General features: G+C 36.2%; 1 protein-coding gene across 3 annotated transcripts in view; it reads left to right on the top strand.

Annotated features, from left to right (window-relative positions):
• TAF2 (TBP-associated factor 2) overlaps nt 1-16,097 on the top strand; it is a 317,600-nt gene that overhangs the window by 131,081 nt on the left and 170,422 nt on the right. For all 3 annotated transcript variants that reach the window (XM_089433145.1, XM_089433144.1, XM_089433146.1), the window contains 3 exons: nt 2,718-2,815; nt 2,970-3,317; nt 3,467-3,554. In XM_089433145.1, the coding sequence (XP_089289271.1) occupies nt 2,718-2,815; nt 2,970-3,317; nt 3,467-3,554 (534 nt within the window). The remainder of the gene's footprint in view (nt 1-2,717; nt 2,816-2,969; nt 3,318-3,466; nt 3,555-16,097) is intronic.

Below are 16,097 nucleotides of genomic sequence, written 5' to 3'. Positions count from 1 at the left end.
GTCGACCTGCTCAAACTTGATATCTTGCGTCAATAACTCTCTTGGGGTGCGTGGCCATGTTCTGTGGGTCCATAACCCCCTCTTTTGTTTTTCTTGATCTCTCTTATGCTGTCTTATTTGTAAGGGCACCTATATCTTCGGTGTTCTTTTACGCTAGGCGTTTCTTTCATTTATGTGTACTTGTGCATTGCTTGTGTAGCACACCTGCACTTGGGCATATTTGTCTGTCTGTCTCATTGTGCTTGGCATTTCTTTCTCTTCTGTGTACGTCTGCATTTCTTGTCTAGAACACTCATAGTCAGGCATCTCTCTCACTCTCTCTCTCTCCCTCTCTCTCTCTCTTACACAGGTTATCTCCCTCTAGCACACTTGTGGTTGAGTTACTGCAAAATTAGGGTCATTGACATTTCAGACCTTATGCAATGCCCATCTTCAGGATGGAACACTCGGTTAAGAGAAAGACAGTTGGTGATGGAGCATATGGGATAGAGAAGTCACTCTATTTACATGTATTAATGCTGCACCGTTGGAAATTATGATATCAGCCTCTCAATGTTGGCTACTATTTACTCAATTACTGAAAATATCAAAGGTTGACCTTTAGTTTCTGAATAAGAGGCATTTATGTTTCACCAAGTTTGAGTCCGTCTCCTTGTAAGGCACTATTATGTTTTTTAATCTCCATTAATTTGGTTATTCTTCATTGGAGAAATGCTCAACCTTGGAAACCACCTTAGCATCATCCATTAATTTAATTTGCTTAGTTTTATCTGAAATTTGAATGCTTTGCAATTGCTGACCTCTCATTGCAGTAATGATTGATACCCACATTGTGTTCTTCCAAGTTTCAACCTTTCTTGCATGATTGATACCCACATTGTGTTCTTTCAAGTTTCAACCTTTCTTGCATGATTGACCAAACTCTCAGGCTCAGACATATATTCTCCCACACAATGAAGAAATTGGGTAAACACCCTCTTGTTGTCTTGTATCGACCGAGTCTTTTCAGTGAATAGCATATCTGTTCAGGTGCTTGTGGGTGCCAAGGCGACCTGAATTTATTTCCTTTTTAACATATTTGCATTTTATTAGTGGCACTTTGATGTAAGGCAGGTAACTCTAGGATTTTCCATATTCTTGTTTCTTTGTATATCATGTTGTCTCCCATGAGCCTTATTGACATCGTTAATTATTTGTTTCTTGCGGTATCCATTGACCTTGAAAATTGCAGATAACCATTTTGTTTTCTGATTTAGATGGTTTTCATCTGATATTGTGATTGCTCAAGTGGCAAGAGTGAAGTTAATGTGATATTTTTGTGCAATATGGGGGTGAGAGTCAGCATGCAGATATCTTTCTGTATGTGTTTTTCTGTCTATATTCTTAATGGGCTGGAGATTCATTGTTTTGTTTATGCTTTCAGAGTGGTCATTAAGATGCTTAAGGAATACATCCAATATTTATTTACCATGTCACCAGGTCATGTTAATGTTATCAATAAATGTCTTCCACAACTTAGGTTTGAGCAGAGCAGTATCGGTGGATATTCTTTCAAAGTTCTCCATGTATTGGTTACTTACATTGGAGATAAATGGGAGCCGATAGCAGCACCCTCTATTTGTTTGTAAATTTCCTCTCTAAAATTTAGTATTCCAAGTAAAGTCTACCGTTTCTGGTTCCATGATGCCTTTGATGACATCTGGCCTCATTTATTGGAAGTTTGGTGAATAGATATACTGCGTCAGTGCGTTGGAGTTTATGAAAATGTTTTCCTCTTCCATTTAAGATGTTTGATATTTTCAAAAAAGTATGCTGAATCGTTTATGAAGGATGTCATGTTCGCTGCAAGAACAACAAGCTGGTAGGCTGGTGACCCAGTTGTGTTTACTGTGCACCACAATGGAATTCCTTATGAATCTTGGGTAGACCATAGATGTGGGACATAATGGTGTTGTAGCCAATTTGTTCTTTAAGATATAATCAAGGGAGGAAGACTTTTCAGCATTTTGACTACTTTTGAATTAATAATGTGAGATCTCTCTCTTTCTCAGTGTTCTTCACCGGCTGTGTTTTTCTTAATTGAGCGTTTCATATTGAAGATGGGCCTTACATCAGAGGCTTGAAATGTTGTTGACACTAAGCATATGCAGGTCTTCCAAGAACATTGCTGCATTAGGTTTTTTTGTCTAATGAAATTTTTTTCCACACTGTTATTCAATTAATTTTGGGTACTGTACACGAAGTTTTTCAATTTTGCCACATACGAAGTCTTTTAAATTTTAGATGCAAATTCATTTATGGATTTTGCACTAATTCTGTATGATGGATGTTTGTCCCATTTTATTATATCTTGAATACAAACAGTGTACATGATCTCAGCACAGTCTTCTGTTTAACTTTTTTAACCTACCTGTAGTACTGTAGATGCAATTTTTTAGGTTGATACATTAATTCGTAGTTCTAATGCAATGATATAAGAGTTTTACAAACTAGTTAAGTTATAGATATTTTGGAACTGCACTCAAGGATGGAACCTTCAATTTTATTTATAGATGTTTAAGTTGTTTTTAGTTTCATATTTCTTCGGATAATACAGATTGAAATTTGAAAGCTCTGTGACTTGGTAGGTAATTGCAAGATGATAAACCTTTAAAGATTGCATGGCGGTTTCTTTTTAGTTCTGGATTCGTACTTTCTTCTTGCTTTTGTGTCTACAGTTTCGGCATCTTGCAAACAAAATTGGCAACTTGGAGAGGCCATTTCTCAAGGAATTTTTTCCTCGTTGGGTGGAGTCTTGTGGTTGCCCAGTTTTGAGGTCTGTTCTTTTTCCATTTTTGGCCATCATAAATTTATGGGAATTTAATTAAATGTTCTGTTGTAGGCAGTTTACCTTTATTTTCAATTTTGTTATTAGGATTGCTAGATGCCTTTGCTATAGATACTGATCAATATGTTATTGTCTTTGAAAGGATGGGATTATCCTACAACAAGCGGCGTAATATGATTGAGTTAGCTGTATTGCGGGGATGTACATCTAATGTGAGTTCAAAGTCAGCACCTGGTAGAGGCACTGTTAGTGGTGAATTTCAAGCAGGTGATGATGGATGGCCAGGAATGATGAGTGTAAGGGTTTTTGAACTTGATGGTATGTATGATCATCCGAGCTTGCCTATGGCTGGAGACACCTGTCAGTTACTAGAAATACAATGTCATTCAAAGCTTGCTGCTCGTCGTATTCAACGCCCCAAGAAGGGTGGCAAAGGTGATGGGTCAGATGATAATGGAGAAGTTATAGCAACTTTAGACTCACGAATGGGGTAACTGTCCTTTCTGAGGCTTCAGCTATATGCAGTTTGATATTAACCAACTATCGATCTTGCTTTTTGCCCAAATATTAAATGTCTTTCCTTTTTTCCCTAAATTTCTTTATCTGACATGGGTAAAATTCTCTGTGGCTACTCTGCAGATTAGAATCTCCATTGCTGTGGTTGCGGGCAGATCCTGAGATGGAGTACTTGGCACAGATACAAATCCATCAACCTGTGCAGATGTGGGTAAGGTTTAACCGCCATAAAAGAAATTACACTCTTAAATTATTTGATGGTGATCTGGAAAACGTTAAGATTACATACATCTTTGACCAGGCATCAGGTTTCAGAACTGGCAAAATGCCTCAATGAGTTGCTTACCTGAACCATCAATAAAGTCTGTCATGTATTAGAAAATGTCATGTATTATAAATGGAGCCATATATTATATATATAAATTGAGACATTATAAAATCTAATGCACAGAATTAGATGTGTGGCATAGGTTTGATTAACATAATCTCTAATAAGCAGGTTAGGAATCTGTGATTGAGTCCCTAGGTTGTGTTGGGAATCACGATTGCCGTTAGACTAAATCCCGCAGGTCTTGGTCAACGATCACATCACCAAAGATAAGGATCCATAAGAGGAAGTTAGTCCATGTCACGAAACACACAGGGAGTGTTGATATATCCAATGTCCAACAATTTCCCCCCAATGCAAGCTGGGTGTGTATCGAACTCGTGGCCTACACTCTGATACCACTTGTTGGGAATCACGATTGCTGTTAGACCAAAACCTGCAGGTCTTAGTCAATGATCACATCGCTAGAGATAAGGATCCATGAGAGACAGTTAGTCCATGTCATGAAATGCAGGGGGAGCGTTGATTTATCCAATGTCCAACAGGTTGGCTAGTGTAACCTATTTGCTAAGAGGATGGAGCTTAACACATACTTTGTTGCTAAGTATGCATAAAGCATTCAACATACATATGACAAAAACGTTTTTTAAAGCCATCAAAATCTGCCATATCTCTTGTTGACCATAGAAAGGATACGACTGGGAGTCAGAGGGCAAACTAAATGCCCTGATCCAACTTCTCACAAAATCATGGGTTCATTGAAGGGGATGCGTTTCAATGCATGGCTGTAGAAGATGTCATCAAAGATTTGGATGAAACTTGTTTCTCAATTGTCTTGCCAACTTGAATTGCCAAAAAATGTGTTTGGTATAAAAAATCATATCTTAGGTATATACAAAAGTCTAAGGTTTTCACCTTGAATGATGATAGGAAAGAAAGAGATTTCTAGAGACAGAAAACATTTGTCCACACAAAAGGTAACACATACTACAATCTCTACTGATAAAAGATAAATGTTGTGGAGGATCCTTGGAGATAGGTTGATAATACATCTTTGATTTCTTTGATGCCATACGTTCCCTTCTGCTATGAAAAGTTTTCACAAAGTTATTTGTAACTTTTGTCTCATTCTCGATGACTAATATTTTGTTAGTGTCCTTATAACTAGGCATTGCAAAGGACATCACAAGTAGTTCTTCTCTTGCTACCTACATGTGTCTTTAATACTAAGTTGCACGAAACGGGGAAACGGGTACGAAACGTGACCCCTCCAAATTTTGGAAACGGGGAAACGCGATATATATATATATATATATATATATATACACACATTATCATTTATTACATTTAAAGTTTAAAAATTATGATTAAATTTATATCACATTTACTCATGAATGATCACATAATGAAAATAGCAATATCGGAATATCCAAAATCAACCTTTATTATATATAAAAATCTCAAAATCAGCCTTTATTATATATATGAGGCTGCAAGTACAATAAAGACTATGAGGTCGCAAGAACTATAAAGACAAAAGACCACTGCTCTCTTCCTCTTTTCTCCTTTGCTAAAATCGTCCGTCTCCAAGAGAAATGACTTGCTCAATTGTGTGATGAGGGAATGAGGCGAGAGTCTTTTTATAACTTGAGAGAGGCATCTAGAAGCATCCACAAGATATTTTATTCGCCCATTCAAAAACTACAACCGAAAAAACAAAAAAAATAAAAGAAAAATCGTAATATGAAGTGGAAACTCCGTTGTACGGCCTGGAAACTCGTTTTCGGCTGTACTGGCCACGTTTCCCAAGTGGGAAACCTGCCAGTATGGCCGGAAACTTGTTTCCAGGCCGTATGGTACGCGTATCCATTTTGTTTCCTCGCTGAAATGGACTTGGCAACGTTTCCTGCAACATAGATTTAATATCTTTTTATCCTTGTGCTTATCTTTTTTATATAGTTTTCTCGTCCTTGTATTATTTTTATTATTATTTTACCCTTATGATCAACATACGTATATGTTTTTCTTGGGAGATGCATCTGGCACCTCCATTTCACTGCAACTTACATGTAAAGTAGATTTGGAGTTAGGTTAAGTTTTATTTTGGACTATTTTAGTTCTATAATAAAATTTTTGCTTGCATTTCAATTTTTCTGAGTCTAGATTTGCAAGTCAATTCTTAAAAGTTCAGGACAATATGTTTTTAGTGCTTAGCTTTGCTTTTACTTTTAGCATCAATGTTATCAGAGCCGAACCGGTCGACCCCAAAATCGACAATCAGACTGGAAGTGCAAAAGATATGACAAAAAATTCAGTCAAATAAAAAATACATAAAATATTTAAATTTGAAAGAACATATATATATATATATATATATATATATATATATTCATGTGCATCCATACGAGTCTAAACCATTTATAATATGCAAAAATTCTCATTTATATAGTAAGTAAGAGTGCATATAACTGTCTCTGGGGTGTAGCTCAATTGGTGATCCCCGTGATATGAAGTATTGTGTAAACAGAGAGATCTAAGGTTCAAATCCCTCAGGATAGTTTGATCTATGGAGAGGAGGACAAGTCGTAGGTCCTAGAGGTATAGTGGTAGCGACCGTAATTGACCTCGTGTCACATGCATATGAGATTGACCCAGTGGCCTATTCCTTTGGGTACAAAAAAAGAGTGCATATAACCAAAATAACACTTAGTGTAGTACATCTTGAAACCATAAATACATCAACAAAGTGGCTCTGGATGGCCTTTGGTGTAAAAAAAATCATGCTACAATGAATATCTACATATCAACAAAACCATATCCTATATTGGGATTGTCATCATCAATACCATCCTCGAAGCATTAAAATAAGATAGAAAAAGCTTAACATATCAAATAGAGGGTTTTGTTTGAGTTATGGGTACATTTTTACAAGGGTCATGATAGAGGAGTTGAACAATTAGTGCCACGAACATCAAGGTACATAAAGGGCTTGGTGGTTTTGATTAAATGCTATTTCCATATCCTCGTGCACACGACCAGAATCAAATTGAACTGCTGCAATTCCCCAATCATGAAATCCTAAAAACTGTTAAGTTTGCTGAATTTTGAGTTGGCATTGAAATTCTACTTTCCCCATATGAAATCCGATGAGGTTAGAGCCACCCTTGAACATCTTGATTCAATTAATGGTAATCTTAAAATTTTTAGATTATAACATTGCCACTAATCATGTAGCATTAGTAGGGCCCTAGGGTTGAGTATTAGGCTGCCCCACTCATAAATTATTGTTTTCTTTAAAAGAATTTACATTTGGAGGGTCCTTGGCTGCATTGTATACAATTGGTCGATTTGGTGGAAAAATACCAATTTGGTACTAGGATGACCATTTCCGGTTTCTTTCCACCTGTTAGACTAGTTTGTGGCGGAAAACAGTCGGACCGGCTAGTTCAACTCATTTCGGTCCAGTTCTGATAACAATGTGTAGCATTGATCTAGGAGTCCCTTTCACATTAATGTATTCAATAGAGTCTGGAATTTACTTGTTAGTCCCTTTGACTACTTTTGTGTTCACCTGTTGGACATTAATAAAATTATCTTATCTTGTTATGAATTTGCAGTGTTCCACGGAGACGCGTCCCCCAGGGTCGGGTGCGTGCACCCCTCGCACCCCACGCACCCGGGACGGGGGGACGTCTGGGGAAACGTTTCCCCACGTCCCCTTTTTGGGGAGACATGGGGAGACGCAGGGGGGGACGTTTCCCTAGTGTGGGGCATCCCCCCTTAAAATGGGCTATGCGTCCCCCCTTAAATTTGCTTGTAAACAATGATTTATGATAAGGAAAACTTAATATTTGACCATATTTCCCTACTAATGCTATGTTATTCATGGTAATGTTAAATTCTTAAAGTAAAAGTGACATTCTCCTTTATCTTTCATTTTCATCCTTTTACTTAAATTTTTAACATTACCATGAAATGACTCAGGATGTTTGAGAGTGGTTCTGACCTCATTGGATTTCATATGGAGAAAGTAGAATTTTAGATTTCACTCAAAATCCAGCAGACTTAACAGTTTTTCAAGAATTCAGGATTCGATGGAGTGCAATGTTTCCATTGCATTTTGTCATGTACAAGGGTATGGAATTGGTATTTAATCAAGAGCACCAAGCCCTCTGTGTACTTTAGAGTGACTTTTAGACTCATCACTCCATTGTTTTTGAGTTTTAATTATATCAATTTACTATTCCAGTCTTTAGATCAATTTTTCAGGAATTCAGGATTCGATGGAGTGCAATGTTTCCATTGCATTTTGTCATGTACAAGGGTATGGAATTAGTATTTAATCAAGAGCACCAAGCCCTCTGTGTACTTTAGAGTGACTTTTAGACTCATCACTCCATTGTTTTTGAGTTTTAGTTATATCAATTTACTATTCTAGTCTTTAGATTTCAGTATCTATTATAGTCTATTTTGCTTAGTACTAATTAGATTCTAGAATGATAAATGATGAATTTTAATTTTAATTCAATTTAGAATCTAGAATGATGAATGATGAATTTAATTTTAAGTCAATTTAGATTCAAGAATGGTGAATAATGAATACTGAATATGGATCAAAGTATTTCATTATTGAATCTCATGGTTTATGGATGAATCATGTATGTATTAGTAAGGATGATGAGTATGGATCAATGTATTTCATTATTTAATTTAATTATGTATGTATCATTCTATTTATGCTTTCATTATTGAATATGAATTTGAAATATATATATATATATATATATATATATATATATATATATATATATTAAAAACGAAAAAAAAAATTATATACCTCGACGTCCCCCAGTCCCCCCTAAATTTCCCTAAAATTTGAGGGTACTCCCACACGTCCCCCTTGTGCATCTCTCCGTCCCGAAGACTTGGTGGAACATTGTGAATTTGTGTCTATTCTACTTATATATTGCACGTGTTGCAAAGTGAGTGATAGACTTACCTTTATGCCAAACCCCAACTGTCGAAGTTAGACATGCATCTATTTGACCGCTTTGAATTTGCATTTGTACTCAATAGAATGGATGAACTGCACTATCAAGATATTTCTATCAAGTTATCAACTAGTTTCTTATATATCTTTCTCCATGGTTATGGATTATGTTTATGTGCATCTTGCATTTTGCCAACATGTTAAACCCTTTTGTCCGGAATCCCTTCCCTCCGAAACTATATATCATGTTCGGTGTGCTGGATGGTGATATGAAGTGACAAATACTACTACTTGTTAGATCGCAACTATTCATGGAGCACCTATTTTTTTTACAGGAAATGGGTTTAGTCTACTTGCCATGCCTTTTAAAATATCTTCAAAATGGAAGTGCCTTGAATTCCAAATTTTGCTACATTGAAAACCACATTTGCGAAAAGTGAATTCAACCCTAATCCTATATTTGTGCCTTGCATGTTGAATTCTATATCATTAATCACATGTTGCCAAGCTGCATCACCACCGTGAGCCTTAGTTATCTACTTACCTTGTAATACCTACTCCTTGAGGACGATTACTAATTAACCTTGTACCACCTTCCATTTTATGGTTGAAATGTCTGTAGATACCAGCTACACCCCATGGTGGATGGTAGGCCCCATTCTTTTGTCTGCATGCACCTTACAATAGATCATGTCTCATAACAATTTCTTTTAATTTACTACACCTGATTCATTTTTCTACCCCATGGTGGACCCTATGATTCATGAAGTGGTTCCTTAAATCTTTGTTACATTCATGAAGTCAAGTCTTAATCTCAACAACGATTCAATGACAAATTCCATTTGACACCTTGATTCCTCTCTAAAATTTCTCAATGAATGGCATATCATTGCGGATGATAAATTATCAGAAACATCAACAACATATCAAGATGTAACACTTCATGGATGATGATAGGCCACACTCTCTTGTCTGCATACACTTTACAATAGATCATGGCAATACCAATTGTTTTTATTTGATTCACCTGACTTACCCACCCTTCTTTTGACTCACATTAATAGTGGCCTTTTACCTTGGTAGTCACACTCTCAACTAGCTGGCCTATGCTTCCATACTTTTTTTGTGAACACCCATATTCTAGTGGCATTATCCAATATCTAACCAAAAGACTTTGAGGTGCAATCGATGACTCATTGTAACAAAGATGAAATAGAAGTTGTAATTGTTCATCGTTCTCTCTGTCCTTATGGCAATACACAAATTACTCATCTCTGTAGTCTAGATGCACCACCTGCGTCCAAATCTGTGTGTGATCCACAATCCCTCAATGCCTTTTCTAATCACATATTTGGCATTGGCATCTCCACTTGGAAAATTAAGTATGGCAGCGATCTTAAACAATTTTCCTTATCCTTGATAAAAGCTTGTGAACTTATATTATCTTCTTGTGTTCTTTATTAGATTCTTTTCATCAAACAATTATCAAGAGCATAAACCATGAAGATCATAAAGGACAATGGACACAAAATATAGACTCCAAGCTAGGGCGAAACCCCTTGAAGGTGAAAATCTAGAAATAATATCTTCTCTTCTTATAGAATTTGCTTCAAATGAGTACACGATGACCTGAAACCCTGGACCAAGTCCTCCTCCAAGCACCAAGTTAGCCCTTCAAGAATTGCTTCCTTAAATAAGATAAAGTCAACAAGGTCAACGTAAGTCAAACTCCTCTTAATTTGCTCCAAACTTAGATTTCGCCCCCTGCATCAAAATCTCGACCTCTTGCAATAGACTTGCAACTTCGGCGTCCTTGCAACTTTGATTTTTCGCACATGTGAGCTAGTGTAGGTCACATTTCTCTTCTTTTGGACTTCACTTTCATCTTCTTCTAACCTTGACTTCTTTCCTTACTTTTTTTGCTAATTTCGCTCTAGCTCCTTCAAGAGATCGAACTGCAGCTGTGTGTGTCAAATGAGGTCGATCTCCTCTTATTTATAGTATTCACATGAGGTCGACTTGTCTTTGACTAGGGTTGACTTGGTCTTGGAGGTATATTTGTCTCTATAGACTCATAATTTATATCTTTTACATGTTAAAACTTGCCCAATAGGGTCTTATACAATTGACATAGACTTTCTTAACTGAAGAAAAATATTTTTTTTACATGACAAACCCTAGAAGCATGAAGAACATGCTTTATCTAGATGACCATCAAAATCGAACATGAAAACCATGCTTAAAAATTACATATATATATATATATATATTTTAAATTTTATTTCATTGTAACATAAGATATACATAATGATTTGAGTACATTGACAATTATGAAGACTGAAACTAGTTATGTTTTCCAACACTGCCTCTTAACTAGGGAGGTATTCATAATTGTACAACTGATACAAGGTTATTCTTAAATTGAAGAGTTCTATAGGAAGAGTCAGATTGGTAAGTCATCTTTAAGCATCAATCATCATGACCAACATTGTCATCGTAGTAAGTCCTTGAGAATCTCTTTCTTATGCAAAAGAAATATGTTGGGAGGCTTTATATGAGAAACCACACTACCTCTTTAAGGTATATACCCCATCCGGATGTTCACTAGGTATGTCCTTTTAGGACTATTCTTATCTTGGATTTCCCAATCCTCAAAGAATATCGATCCTCTTTGACCAGTCTTGTCTTGGGTATCCGTCCAACCCTCAAAGAGTCTCGTTCCATTTCCTATCTTGGATTTTTCTGTCTTCAAGGAAATCATGGATGCTTGTCCAATCCTCCATTCTCCCCACATGGCTTTCACTTAGACATACGACTGTTAGTCCTAGCCTAGTACATGAAACATGAAGAAGAGAATATGAATGTGATGCTTATCATCACTTCCTCTCAACTAGAGAGAAGATCCCTATTCCCACTTGATTTGGGGAATAGATCCTTGCTCCTTTGCAAATATTAAGGAGACTTCCTACTTCCTCTAAACAATTAAGGAGATTCTTTTACTTCCTTTCAAGTTTTAAGTCATAATCACAAGCTTTATAGCTTGTCTTCATAAATGTATCAACTACCAATTCTTCATGGGGATAGCTGCATGGCTCCCTCTTTCCTTTACATCTCATCATGTTGAGCTTCTTTCTTCTAGGATTTTCTAAAGCCATTCTTCCTTCAATCTTGTGACAAGGTTCAAGCCATCATCCTTACATATCACTTTCCTCTAGTTATCATTAATGAAGGCATTATATTGAGCCTTATCAAACTTCAAGCTAGTCATAGCTTCTTCTAAACATGAAAGTGAACATGAACATCAGGTTATCTTCTTACACTGCTACCTTTCAATCCCAAGATGATGATGTAAACATCTTGACTACATAATTGCCAAAACCATATACTCAATCCATATGTTCTTTGAATTGAGTTCAACACCAATAGTTGAACTTGCCTCAACTATCATCATGTATTCCTGCAATATCTTTCCAGGCAACAAAACAATATGTTAACAAGATAACCAATATCAAAATATTAATATTAGACTTACCTTATCATGATTGCCCCTTTCATCAAAGTATTTGCTTACTTGAGTCCTTTGAGATCAACATCCTTTTGTATGATCCATCTCCATAAGAATCTTTCTTAATGTATTCATTTTAATCAGAGTGCCCATGGATCGAACTTGATTACCAAGCTAAAATATCTTCCTTGGAGTTGTCATTGTTAACTCCCTTTCTTTCTTTCAGAGTATGCTCTGTTAGGATATTCCGACACATACGAAATAATTAAGTATATCTTGGTCTAGTGTATAGTTAGGTAAAGTGTGTTTCTTTAGTACGTATTTTTGTAACTTACAATCCGATGGTCATGATATGTTCTAGACATGAAGTGATCTGAAGGTTCATTCTCTTCTTGGTATTACCGACATTTGATCCGTGGCTTAACACCCGATTGGTCCATGATCTCTATTTAAAGAGCATGGAGGGTCATTTGTTAGGTGACCGTTGATGAGAGAAGCTTATGTAAATCTTCTTTCTTTTACATTAATAAATTCCCTGAAGTGGCTGTGTTGGCTGAGGCTATGCACTATTTCCCTCTTCGAGGGTTTTAACCACGTCAAGAATACTGATCTGTTTATGTTTGTGAGTGGTGTTCTTTGGTGTTCTATCTAAGGAACTTAACCTGTAAATTCCTACATGGTATCAGAGCTATTCGAGGGTCGCATCCATTGTTGATCCAAATCCTAAACCCGTACAACTGCATTTGACTGTCGTTTCCTAGATCTATTGTTTCTGATCGCTTTTGGGCCGAGAGGAATGCTCTATTGTGTTAGGAGCATCTGTTCTAGTGAGGAACCCTTTTCGTTTCACGCGAAAAGGTTTCCGGTAGCCCTAGCTACGTTATTTTTAAGATCTTGAGGTATACAATCTTTATTTGCAATTATAGTTATTTATCTCTTTATTTATTTCAGTTTATAGTCCTCGATATTTTTTATTATTATTATTATTATTTTTTTTAATTTTACCAGATCTATACCTTTCATTTCTGTGTATGCTCTTTTCCCTGCAACTCTGTGTGATTTGGGCAAACCACAAACATAAAGAAAGTGTTTTTCTCATGCGTATGCTCTTTACCACCGCGCCTTAGTGTGATCTCAGAAAATCAGAAACATTGAGAAAAATATTTAGTTTTTGGTCAAATCTAACTTTAACCCGTAAGGCTTGGATTGCTTTTGCTTGTTAGTTTTGGGTTGTGTGGTTTTTTTGTTTTGTAGGCCAAAAATGGGGTTTTTCAAGTAAGCATGCACTCCAAAGCTTCAGTGAGCAAAAAGAAAACCCCTTCCTCATTTCCAAAAATTATTAACTTTTTAAACTAGCTCACTTGGTCCAAACTTACTTTATGAGAATAGAGGTCTTGGGTTCAAGTCTTTCTTTTTGTTGAGTTACTTTTTCAAAAAACACATGTAATTTATGTTTTAAAGTTACTTTATGTAAAAGTGTTCTCACTTATTGTAAAAAGTGAGTCACTTATAATTCCAAAGTCTCTTTATCTTTTATTTAAGTTACAATTTAGTGGATAGTTCATAAAGTACCATTGTAAAAGTGACTTTCACTTATATATAAAAGTGGGTCACATAAAGTAATCTTTTTTTTTACAGTGAGCTCATCAGAAGTGCACTATTGTTCAACCGATGATCAAGTTGCAGACATCTTTACAAAGGCTCTCACAGAGGCGAAGTTTACTAAACTTCGATTTATGGTTGGGGTTCAAAAAGTTGTCACTAAGGGGGGATAGGCTCTAATGTCTCCTTCCTTCTCCTATTGTGTCATATTTGTACATCCTTCAATCCTATCCTAAGTTGTTCTTAAGGGGGAATGTTAGGATATTTCGACACAGGAAATAATTAAGTATATCTTGGTCAAGTGTATAGTTAGGTAAAATGTGTTTCTTTAGTATGTACCTTTTGTAACTTACAATCTGACGGTCACGATATGTTCTAGACATGAAGTGATCTGAAGGTTCATTCTCTCCTCGGTATTACCGACAATTGATCCATGGCTTAACTTCCGATTGGTCCATGATCTCTATTTAAAGAGCATGGAGGGTCATTTGTTAGGTGACCGTTCACGAGAGAAGCTTATGTAAATTTTCTTTCTTTTACATTAATAAATTGCTTGAATTGGCCGCGTTGGCTCAGGCTGTGGATTGTTTCCTCTTTGAGGGTTTTAACCACGTCAAGAATACTGGTGTACTGATCTGTTATTTGTTTGTGAGTAGTGCCCTTTGGTGTTCTATCTAAGGAACTTACCCTGTAAATTCCTACATGCTGGATGTTGATCAATATTGTCATATTTGTGCCATGCAATCTTGTGTGAGAGTCTTGATATTTTGCCATTACAAAGCATGTCAAATTTTTTCTTTCGAGCATCATACAACCATGTGGAAAACTTATGGAGAAAACTTTTATATCCAACTCCTACAAGATTATTGTAGATATGAACCTTACCCTAGAGAAGCATTATGCATACCTATGATTATATACAATCATCTAGTCATCCTTTCTTGAACAAGCTTGCTTCTTATACTTGTCGAAGATAGGTTCCTCTTTTTAGAAGTAGAAAGATTTTAATTTTTGTCCTTCGTACTGCAACTTGACCATCTACATTCCTTCATCTAGATGGAACATATACCAGTCATGTCATAATGCTCTACCAAGAACCTTCCAAAATGATGATTCTTATAGGAACTTGATGATCTCTTTTTGCAAAATGACTACCTCTAGCATTGTGTTAGAAAGTGATTGGATGAACTATAATATGAAATATGGTCTCGTTCTTTTCATTCTTGTAATATAGATGATTTATATCAAAGCAACTTATCATGTAGACTCTAAATATTATATTGCCATATGCTTTCTTTTATGATGCCATGCTTCATAGAAGCAAAAAATTTCTAAAGAATCTAACAATGCATGCTACATTATTCATGAACTCATTAGCATCAATTCCTTTAAGGTCCTTACAGTTCCCTCCTTCCATCATGCTCATCATTTTCAAGGAGTCGTCAATAAGCACGAGTGTTGCTTTGTTTTGTTCTTTCATCCTTCTTATTTTGGTTACGTAGTATTGATGGCCTTCAATATATACCTGAATTCTCAATAGCAAGTACAACCAAGCAAAATATACTAAGAGCATGATGCCAAATTTGTGTGTCTAAGGTTTCCGTGATTTCTCAGAAGGTGACCTTCTACGGTTTTAGTTAGAAACCCTATATTTCTTGATCTAACCCTTATTAGGGTTTTAAGGGATATATCAACCCTAGGGTTTATTCAATCCAACCCTTGCTAGATTTTATCACATACCCTGGATTATCTTTTAAAAATTAGATTTGCAAACCTTAGATGTCAAGAGCTAGGGTTTTATCAAAGGGAACAACCAATTAGGGTCAGGGTTTCCACTCGTAGGGTTGATTCAATATAAACAAAAAGTCTTCAAGACTGCACATCTACAAACCCTAAAGGAATTGCCAAAACCCACCATAAAGGAATTGCCAAAACCCTAATTGCAAGACCCCAACCATACAAAAGACATATCTTATATGCAAAAACTACATACCTCTATCTTCCCTGATTACCGGGCGCTGCATCAAAGAGGAATTCAAACTTCATCTAGTTCCCAAAGCATTCAGTTCTTCAAAAACAGGGTCTGTTGCCCTTCTTTTTCTTGGCTCATGTACCTCCCGTTTGTAATTTCGACCCTCTTATTAGGCCTAACTATAACCACAGTGATAGTCCTACAATTAATGACAAAACTGTCTCCAAACACCGTGACTTAGCTATTTTTGCAAGTCACTTCCTTTTAATCCTATTGTCAGCCCACTGTTGGCTTTTTCGTTCTTCCAAATAGTCACCTACAAGTCTTCGACCTGCAACTAGGGCACACTTTGAAGAA

This window comes from Pinus tabuliformis, chromosome 5_1 (assembly GCF_031772625.1).
Source record: "Pinus tabuliformis cultivar Carrire ecotype Pingquan chromosome 5_1, CPIR1, whole genome shotgun sequence".
Taxonomy (NCBI): domain Eukaryota; kingdom Viridiplantae; phylum Streptophyta; class Pinopsida; order Pinales; family Pinaceae; genus Pinus; species Pinus tabuliformis.
The sequence above is the reverse complement of the archived record's forward strand: the minus strand, read 5'-3'. Positions and strand labels throughout refer to the sequence as shown.